Source organism: Neofelis nebulosa, chromosome 7, assembly GCF_028018385.1.
Source record: "Neofelis nebulosa isolate mNeoNeb1 chromosome 7, mNeoNeb1.pri, whole genome shotgun sequence".
In the NCBI taxonomy this organism is placed as follows: Eukaryota; Metazoa; Chordata; class Mammalia; order Carnivora; family Felidae; genus Neofelis; species Neofelis nebulosa.
This window is the reverse complement of record NC_080788.1, coordinates 55,514,295-55,525,197: the sequence shown is the minus strand read 5'-3', so window position 1 is coordinate 55,525,197 and position 10,903 is coordinate 55,514,295. Positions and strand designations below refer to the sequence as shown.

Sequence of the window (10,903 nt, the reverse complement as noted above, 5' to 3'; positions counted from 1 at the left end):
CTCCTTATCCTCTTCCCCAGGAAATGAGAGGGGTGGGGAAGGCCTGTTTTATCCAGAAGATCTGGATGAGTCTGGCTAAGTCTACTCTGGAACATTAGAGAATGTCTAAACAGGTGCCAGAAACAGAGGTCGAGAACATTTGAATGCAGTGAGTATATGCCCACTGATTTGGGGCCCTGAACCCATACAGGACTAATCCAGCATCCTGACATCGAGTTAGTACAGTTTCTCAATCTCTGCATTATTGACATTTTTGGCCACATAGTTCTTTGCTGTGGGGGTGCTGTGGGGTGCTGCCCTGTGCATCATAAGATGCTCACCAGCATCTGTGGTCTTGACCTACTAGATGCCAGGATCACTCTCTCCAGTTGTGACAAACAAAAGTGTTTCCAGACACTGCCTAATGTTCCCTGGGGAGAAAATCACCCGGGGTTGAGAACCTCTAAGTTAGAGCAGTCCAGACATCCCTTGTGTTTTCCAATCTCATGGAAACTTCACAGTCTAAGCAACAGATTTTGATGCATGTTACATAAAAAACTAGATCCTCAGGATGTTCATCATTTTTGCAGAGAAAGTACTGTGGGGCCACGTTTTGGAGAACTCCATGTTCCATGGTACAACACTTTGGGGAAATGTTGCCTGATATATAATAAATCTTTTCCCTCATGGAGAGTCAAAATGCATTACGATATTGGAGTTTCTAAAATGTCTAACAGCAAGGAAACTCATTCAACACTGTTTGACCCAGACTTTGCTTTTTCATGGCCGCCAATGGCAAATTGGAGATTCCAATCTTAAAATCCAAGGAACCCAAAACCATTGAGCCACTCTTAATCCCAAATCCCAAATCCCAAGGAAGAGACCCATTTGCTTAGCGTAGATTAACTATTTTAAGATCCCCAGCCCAGTCAATGGTCTCAGCATTAGTTAACTGTCAGCTACTGTTGCAATAAGAGATTATATCCCTGGTGAGGGTGGAATAGGGTGTGTGTGGAGCCATTCCCTAATGAAGGGACATACTAAGCAGACACAGCAATAGATCCCTAGCATAGTTCCTTAATAGCAATTTTCTTTAAAAGTTCCTTTCTTTTTTCTTCGTGCTTTTCTTAAATGCCTAGGCAACTTTATCATCTTGATTCCTGTTCAGATTTCATGGAAATTGGTGGCAACATTCCTAAATTGCTGCAAAAGTTATAAAGACATGAAAAAATGTCTTAAATTCTTGGATTAAAAGGGACAGGTTGCTCAATATTTCCAGGTTAGAGATAAGGGTCACTGTAACTGGCAAGGTGAAGTCAGCTATATATATATAGGTCCAGAGCTTTATACTGATTATGTCCCAGGTAGTTACCCCTTTAAAGGTTGGTTACCATGAACAGCCAGATTGAAGAAGAGTCTTTGAAGACACAAAGCAGACCAGGGCATCATGATCAGGCTTACTCAATTTCTATTCTGAGCAAGGGATGCTATCACTTTAAACACTGTGTTCTGGTTGCTAAGGAAACCAGATAAGTGGGTTGCCAACACAATCTTCAATCTTTCTATGAAGATTAAAGCACCTTGCTCCAACTAGAGAGCAGATGGGGGAGGCACAGGTGCGAGACATACTTCTTATTACTGGGGGAAGGGTTAAGCCAGGTGAAGGATGAAGGGAGACAGTTTCTAGTTCATGGAGAGAAGATAAAATTTGCAGCTACCAGTTATTTAACAAATCTTAACTCTTTGCTACACCAATCAAGATACAGGTTTAAGCCTGACTTCTAGTTTCATTTCTACAACTAATGTTCTTTGTTAAGATACCAAAGTGAGATTTGGTGCCAAGTTTGGAAGTCATTTACAGAACAGAAAATGGTTGCATTTTAGTCGGCCTGTTCCTTTTGGTTATTCCTGTATTTCAAGCATATAAGAGTATAAAGAATGATATACCACATTCTCATATACTGATCACGGAGCTTAAAAATAAAACATTAGAGATACACTGGAAGTTGCAGGTGCATTTTTGCCCCCTTCCTGGCTAATCTCATAGAAATGTCTTACATACCTGTCACCTCCCTCTATATGCAAACTGTAGTCATTAAATTTACATTTTCAGCTATAAGCAATATAGGGACATGAAATACAGAGTAACTCAAGGGAGCCCACTATTCTAGGGTGAGGCTCTTCTATTTGGGATTTGGGTTATTTTTTCCTCCAACCCCAAACTCTAAACCAATGTAAAAAAAAAAAAATAGGAGTAGTCAGAAGTCAGTATGTAGGAGTGTAAATGCTTCAGAATATGACTGCATTGCCAATGCTGATTTACTTACTTCAGCCTTCATTTATTCATTCAACAGAGATTTACTGAGTGCCTGTTTTGTGCCAGGCATTGTACTAGGCAGAGAATAAAGCAGGACAATAAGCCAAAGACCCTGCCCACACAGAGCGTAGTAGGGGAGAGAGACAAGATGAATAAAATCTATAGGATGTTGAAATGCAGCAAATGTAAATGGAAAAAAAAAGTGGGTTTGAGGAAGAAAGTGATGAAGAGGTTACAATTTTGGATAGGGTAGTCCCTGACTCCCCTGAGGCTTCACTATGAAGGTGCATTTGTCAGAAGCTCACCATCTGCCTTACAACACTGGTTCTAGAAAAGAGAAAGCAAGGAAGAACAAAGACAGGGATGATGACTTCTGACATTTCTCCTGTAATTGAGAAACCAAAGATTTTCAAACTTTTCACTCATTTATATTTAACTAGAGGTAACAAAACTGCTTAAGTATCAATTCATTATCCTATACTCAAACTGATTGTTTGCAACGCAATGCAAGTGCTCCAACCGAGGTAAACAGAGAAGAAAGACAAGCAAAGATAACCTAGGGAATCTGTACATGCCTAAGCAGGTACCACTTTTCTTCCCATCTCTGTTCCCAGAGTAAGTAAGGGTGCAATTAACACCGCCTGAAATCAGAGTCCCACTGTAAGGCTGTGGTTATTACCTGTTCCCTCTGGGTAATTCAAGGCCATGGCCAAGCTTTGACACCTCCAAGAGAAGGAAGCACTCATTCCTCAAAAAAACCCAAAAAAGCCCAAACAATCTATACCACTCCAGGCTCCAACCCATAGCTCACCAACATACAATTCCACCCTGTCTTTGGTTCCTCAGTACTAACATAAAGAACATGAGGCTCAGGTAGGAGCTCCAAATTTCATGCAATGCAGTATCTTCCTTGCTCCAACCCTGCTTCCAGACTGCAACCTTGGATCCAAACAGTTAGTTGACTTGTAGCCACAGTTATCCAATCCATTTTTGCAAGAGTAAATGTCTGTCTGCCACTGGGTTGCCAACTAATTACTCAGTGTAATGGGGAGTGGAGTGAGGAGAAATACAGGGACTGAGACTTGCTCCAGAACTGAAACATCTCCCATCTTTCCAAACCCTGCACTGTGAAAGCAGAGCATGCTTTGGCCCTACATTCCATGAGGCTGCCATTTATAATGATTATGCAATTAGCCACATGCCTTAGTTCATACATGTGACATCAAAAGAACCCACGTTAAACTAAAATATTGAATTGCCAAGATAATTTAGAAATGTCAAAAGACCTAACAGCTGACCCCAAGAGCTAAATGTCTGGATCATGTTCCCTTTCTAAAATGAAATGTAGGATTCTAGAGTTCTGAGTTTAGCCTTAGAACTAAGCACTTTTCATGGCAAGGACTACTGTTCTGGATACTTCTCTCCCATCTCTCCCCATTTTAAACAATTATTGGTTTTACTGGGTAGACTTTGACTTTTCAGGTGCTGTGCACACCCTCTTCTGTTCAGTTAAAGAAAAACTGATCACTGTTAGGAAAAGAACAATTGGGAATCATACAAATGGTGGTCCAAAAAAGGAAATATTCCGACACAAATGATGAGGTTTCCCTCCTTTCTCTTTGTGATCAGCAAAAATCCATTTCATTATGAAAATTAGTGATCCTATTTTTTTTTTTTTTAATTTTTTTTTTCAACGTTTTTTATTTATTTTTGGGACAGAGAGAGACAGAGCATGAACGGGGGAGGGGCAGAGAGAGAGGGAGACACAGAATCGGAAGCAGGCTCCAGGCTCTGAGCCATCGGCCCAGAGCCTGACCCGGGGCTCGAACTCACGGACCGCGAGATCGTGACCTGGCTGAAGTCGGACGCTTAACCGATTGCGCCACCCAGGCGCCCCAGTGATCCTATTTTCTAACAGGTGAGTCTACTCTTCGGATTCCATACATTTCATGGTGACATGGTGACAAGGGACCACTCTCATTAAGTGATCAGGTGAGACTCAATAAATCTAGTCTCTAAGAAAATCAGTTCAGTCCTGGTATATTTCAAATTCCAGAAGACGCCTGACAAAGGTGAGAAAAACACTCGTTTGCAACTGTGAGCATTTTGTGCTAAGGAACAACAAAGCATAGTGAGTAAAAAAGCATGGCCTTCAATGTGGAAGGAGTCTGAATCCCAGTTCTGCCGTTTACCAGCTGTGGGACCTCGGACAAGTTACTCATCATCTCCCTGACGGTTTCATCATTTAAAAAGTGAAAAATAGCGTTTCCTCATAAGGCTGTAGTGAAGATTAAATGAGTTAATACTGGGAAATGGCTTAGAACAGTGCCTGGCACAGAGTAATTTGCATAAAAAGGAGAAGAAATCTGTAGGATTTCTCCTGACGCCAGGATGGTCTCCACAGATGCCTTGGCCTGTACCACAGCCTACACCAACCCCCAAATGGAAATTTTTACTAGTAACTTCCTCCTGCAGATTTTACAACCTCCTCTGGCAAACCCATGAGGGCACTAAGCAATGCTAGGAGTCTTTTTTTCTCTATCCCATATGTTGGGCAAGTCATGAATTCCTTAAGTACTTATTCTGAAATGATAGACTACATTTCAATAATCATTTTATTAGTTACAGAAGAATCTCAACTAGTATTTACATAGTGCAAAAAAGCTGTTATTACCCCTAAAATGTGATATAACAATTATCCTTCAAACAACAAAAGAACAAGATGAAAATCTTTTCATGTTATAATTCACTAATTTTGCTTTTTTTTTTATTAGAGCATTACAATTAAGACATTAAATTATAAACTCATGTGGTATATTTAGAAATTAAATTACAAAATAACACAAATACTTTTAAGGTGTGTTGTGCCAACAAAGTTTAAATTTTTATCATTAATTAAGATTCAGATTTCAGCTTAGGTAAACCATTTGGCTGATTCTTTGATGTTTATAAAGGCTGGAAGGGGCAAAGGAAGAGGAAGATGTCTTTAAATAAATTATGTCACAGAAAAAATTTTAAAGCAAAAAATGATTACGTTTTTAAATGGAATAAGTTAATGTTCTAACCTGTTGGCACAACGTACAGGAAATACTTAAATGACAGGTTTGTTGTTTTTTTAAAGCAAACAGCAGCTTTACAAACAGTAATACTTCTTTATACATATATTAAAGTAACAATGTGTTAAGATCTAACAGTTTTATGTTGAAGAGTTGAAAAATGAATGTAGAGTTCACTACTCATTTGTACATTACGATACCCACCCCACCCACCTCCCCCAGCTTATTAAGAAATCAGACAAGTACATTATTTGAATATTAATTTTTCAATACTTAAACTATGTGAATTCCTTTTGACTAATTCTTTTCCAAATACTGGAAGCATATAAAATACCCTCTCTGCAAAAATGACCTCCAATCAAAGCCTTTAAAAACTTTTCAATGTATAACACACATTATTTTTCCCATGTTTAGTCAAAAGAAATATATTACATCATTTACAAACATATTTAAACCAAAATTAAGCTAGTTTGAACATTTGTCTTTTGAGAAGTAATCTTCACAGCAAACAATCCTACTGAAGCAGAAATCTAGTTCTGGGAGTGCAATTCATATTATAATTCATATACTTATGTACTGAAATAGAAATCTAATATTAATTATTGCCATAAAACAACCTCTACACACTAAGAAAAAAAATCACTATGGTTTTCATTTCTTGTGATAATGAACCCCTACTCTTATCATTAGGTCTCCGAAGAGGCACCCACTCCCAGTTCCGCACAAAAAAACGAAAAACAAAAAAACCCCACTTTCCTATTTTCACACCTCCTCCTGTATAGAATACACAAATTCCAGAATTTATCTAAAGGAAACAAATTATAAAGACATTATTAATACTTATTTAAGCATACTATCGACACAGTAGCATCTCCTTTAATAAATTTTGGGTAGTCCTCTAGAGGTGACCTGTCTCGTCTAAAAAAGGCTGTGGTCCCTTGGGTTTGCCGGCAGAAGATCCTGCACGTGCAAGAGCATTTATCGAACACAGAATTGAACACTTCTGAAGTCTAGAGTAAACTTAAAAGTTACTGGTGTTCTGGAGATTTCCTCAACTCCTCTTTTGATACAAATGTCAAAAATGTAAAACGACAGTTCTCATTCAGAAGAGATATAAAATGTAAGAAACCTTTGAAAAGCCAATACCTCAAGATCAAGAGTCATCTGAATCACTGACACCGAGCAAAGGAAATTTACACCATAAAAAGTATGAAAAGTGTTTAAATTCACTTTTAAGATTGTCAGTAGTTCAAAATCTCTATCATTTCTTTAAACCAACTAACACTTCCCAAATGTGAAGACACAGTAAGATCTGCCACATCTATATCCATGATTACTATTTCAGAGGCTTCATTCCTTACATGCTGTGTTCCTTTAAGTGCTAAATACTTTGTGCCTAAGAAGTCTACACTGGAGAACAGTTTAGACAGGGCAGTACAATAATGTCCCCTTTTAGCACACTAATAAAGTTGACACACTGGCATTTTCTATACAGCAATGCTCCTAAACTTTCACAATGCACAGATACTAAATAATCACCCAAGAATCTGATCTCTCTAGTATTAATGCCAGCATTATAAAACATCAAAACTAGTGCAGTAGTCTCAATGAGTTCAGTAGAAAACCTGCCCAATTCTTCTCTCCTGCCTCTGTGAGGCAAAGCCCTACCCCATGAAATCAGAGCAGGGAAAATACCCCTCCCTCCTCAGTTCTGTAACTGCTTGTGGGAGTTCTTGCTGGCGCCTGTGTGCGTGTGTGTGTGTGTGTGTGTGTGGTCAGCTGGAAGCTAGGGATGGGGGAAGAGGTTGGAGGGAAGAGAGAAAAATAGGTAATCTATAATTCTCCCAACATTACATAAACTTGTAGAGGTCACTACCAGGTGACTGACCAGCAAATAAAACATTTAGCTCAGTATGTTTAAATTCTCCCAAGCAGATATACACATTCCTTGAGAAGGGCAGAGATAAGTAAGAGTGATCAAGAATTAATACCTGCCTAGATCTGTGTCCTCTAAATTATCTTATAGTTTCAGCACAATTAGAACAACTTTCTCTCTTCTTCAATACTTGCTTTTCCAAGCCTTGATTATCAGGATATATGTTATAAGTTGTGTGAAGTTCCTTTCCCTGACCTCCTATCAGTAACTATGGTGGGTGTTACATGGCAGGTGCTCAGGGCTAGGGACAAAATATGTATTTTTTTTTTAAGGTGAAATGATTTTTCACTCAGGACAAGTTTGGATACCTAATCAAATCCAGATAGCAAAATCTAGAGGGTCCCAAATCAGAAGCATGCAAGAGAACACACCAATATAAGACTTCGTTTTGTAATTGTTTACACGTAAGTGCTACAGTCATAGAATCGGTTACAGTTATTCATCTGCCACAATCTGCCTAACTTGATGTAAATACGAGTATGTACAAGAGCATTCCTGAGGTAAGTAAGAAGTAAATAGGAGACAGAACCTAGCAGGTCCTATCGTGGGTGACTTTTCACTATTAAAGACAACATCTATCACTTCCCACAAGTAAGGCCAGCTCCAATGTATCGTGGTGGTTCCTTTGCTAACCTAAGTATTGGAGGGTCTGTTTTAGCCCACTGCAACTTTAATCACAATGATCAATGGCTTCTGAAATAAGCATCTGTGGACCAAAGAAAAGTTACATCAATTTTTAACACAAAACATTTGTGAACTTAGTTACCCTCCGCTTTTTTTTTTTTTTCAATTTTCCAAATCTACCTCCGATTCTTTTTTAAAGAAGCCCAAACAACTTCTGATCAAATTAGAGTGAAGGAGGCAGTCCTGAAGCAAACACTGGTAACTGCTCTTAGCCTTAGAATCTGGATCTTTAACTTTCAAAATGACTCTAAAGAGGCATTTCAAATTTACTTTCTTTTTTAAAACCTAGTTGTCTTCTATTTTTAATCATTATTTTCCATAACAAAATAAGCTCTAACAATTCTGAATTTCCACACAGCTCTTAGAAAGACACTTAGATGCTAATTAAAAGCTAAGCTACAGATTATAATAAAACAAGTAAAAGACAGCTACAAAAATATTTGTCAGAAATTAAATACATATATTAAATACCGGACAGTGCAAAATGTTGAGATGAAGCATAAAAGATAATGGCTGCAACCCTTACACAGTTGGAGACAGACAGCTGACATTTCCTGAGTTATAGACTTGGGGGCGTATAATTAAGATCAGAGGGCTCGTTGTTCCGTGAGCTGCAGCTGCTGGGCTTCTTCTGCTGCTCCTGACCTGCCTGGTGGTCAGTAGTCCAGGCCTCACCATCTATCCCTGGTTCCGGCACTTCAGGCGCCTCTGCCTCCTCTTCTCCACTTTGCTCTGCATTGTCTTCCTCAGAACCATTAAGGGTTTTTCCAAGCTGAAGAGTCTCCATTGTTCTCTGGGTCTCAGAGACCCAAGACTCAATTCTACTATTGAGCTGTACTTCTACAGATATGGGTTCATGAGTATAATCCTCCTCCTCCTCCTCCTCTTCATCATCCTCTTCTTCGAGCATGCCAGGTACAAGGGTGCTGGTGGTGCTGGTGATGGAGGAATTCAAAAGATCTCGGCAACTGCCATCCAAAGAACCGGTCTCTGTACTCTGCTGGGAGGCCCACTCCAGGTCATCTGGCTTCGCTTCCTCTTTATCGCTCACTGTTGGTTTCCCAGGGTTTGTAGCTGAGGTAGTACCACCTGCAGCCAGTGATGACGGCTGCTTACCCACAGGGGCTGTGTCAAACTGAAGTTTACTGGGTTTTTCGGATGTGCTATGCTTAGAGGAAACCTCTCTCTCATTTTCTGATGTTTCTAGTCCATCTGACGTTTCCACCATGTTTCTCCAATTTGTTTCTGCAGATACCAAACAGATTTTTAAAAACCAGAACACGGTTTCAGAATCATGCAACTCTTAAAAGAGGGAAGAACAAAATTTTTTGGCTCACCAACTGGTTGGAAAAACTAAAATCTTAGTTTATTCTAGTACTGGTTTAAATGTTATAAAAGGAAAACAATTCTTAAAAATGTACACTTAAGATAAAGAAACAAGGAGGCAAAAGTAAGTGTATTAATGCCTCAGATGCACAAGATCTTATACCAACAGTAGCTCACTGGTGTTTAGATATAAAATCCGTATCTTCATGAAAATCAATGAATTGCCTTTTTATTCTTTTTTCTTTTTTGGCCCAGAGGTGTACTGGGCCCAATGATCCTCAAGTCACAGATAGCAGAGCCAAGATATCCAACAGAAATAGTTCTAATTTGGCATGTTTGTGTCATGCTCCCACACCAAGTTATGGGAGAGTTGTCTTAACCTGCAATGGGACTTATGTTTCCATTGATAAGCAAAGAAGCCATCCATGTATTTTTAACATTTGTGAAAATTTGTTTTAGACTTTATGTAGCTGGGCTTACCAAATGAATTTGGTAGCTAAAAAAAGAAATGTTATTACATAATATAGTGGTAATAACCTAAGTTATTTTTAATGACAGGAAGTCAATTTAAAGGAAACAAACATACAAAGAATGAGGAGACAAAAGACAGCTCTTCTACCCCTTTTTTTCCTGTGTTTATTTTTCTTTCATTTTTTATTATTTAGGTATAATGGACATATTATATTAATTTTAGTTGTACAACATAATGGTTTGGTATTTATACATATTGGAAAATGACTGCCTTAACAAGTCAACATCTGTTACCACATAGTTACCAAAAAAATGCTTTTTTCTTGGGATGAGGATTTTTAGATCTACTTTATAACAATTTTCAAATACGCAATCCAGTATTATCAATTATGTCTCCATGTTGTAGGTTATATCCCATGACTTATCTATTTTATAACAGGAAGTCTGTACCCTTTGACACCCTTCACGCACTTCACCCACTCCCTATGACTCTGGCACCCACATACATGTACAAGACACACACTCCATCTTCTTTATCCATTCATCCACTGAGGGGCACTCAGGTTCTAAGCTACTGTGAACAGTGATGAAATGAACAAGGGAGTAGAGATATCTCTTTGGGATAATGATTTCATTTCCTTGGGTATATATGCATAATATGGACTAAAAATCATATGATATTTCTATTTTTACTTTTTTAAGGTACCTCCATACGATTTTCTGTAGTGGCTGCATCAATTTACATTCTCACACTGTACAAGGATTCTCTTTTCTCTACATCCTTATCTGATATTTTTTGTCTTTCTGATAATAGCCATTTTAACAGTTGTCAGGTGGTGTATATATATGTATCTTGTTGTAGTTTCAATTTGCATTTCCCTGGTAATTAGTGACACTGAACACCTTTTTATGTTGGCCATATGTATGTCTTCTTTGGAAAAGTGTCTATTCAGATCCTCTGCTCACTTTTTAATTGGATTGTTGGTTTTTTATTATTGAGTTGTATGAGGTCTGTGTATATTTTGGATATTAACCCCCTATCAGATACGTGATTTGAAAGCATTCTCTCCCACTCAGTAGGGTGCCTTTTCATTTTGTTGATTCCCTCTGCTGTGTGCAAAGTTTTTAGCTTTT

General features: G+C 38.5%; 1 protein-coding gene across 2 annotated transcripts in view; it reads right to left on the bottom strand.

The window, feature by feature from the left end:
• Nucleotides 1-4,893: 4,893 nt before the first annotated feature.
• SECISBP2L (SECIS binding protein 2 like) overlaps nt 4,894-10,903 on the bottom strand; it is a 65,035-nt gene continuing 59,025 nt past the window's right edge. For both annotated transcript variants that reach the window (XM_058737802.1, XM_058737800.1), the window contains one exon: nt 4,894-9,217. In XM_058737802.1, coding sequence (XP_058593785.1) covers nt 8,532-9,217 — 686 coding nt within the window. In that variant the 3' untranslated portion in view covers nt 4,894-8,531. The remainder of the gene's footprint in view (nt 9,218-10,903) is intronic.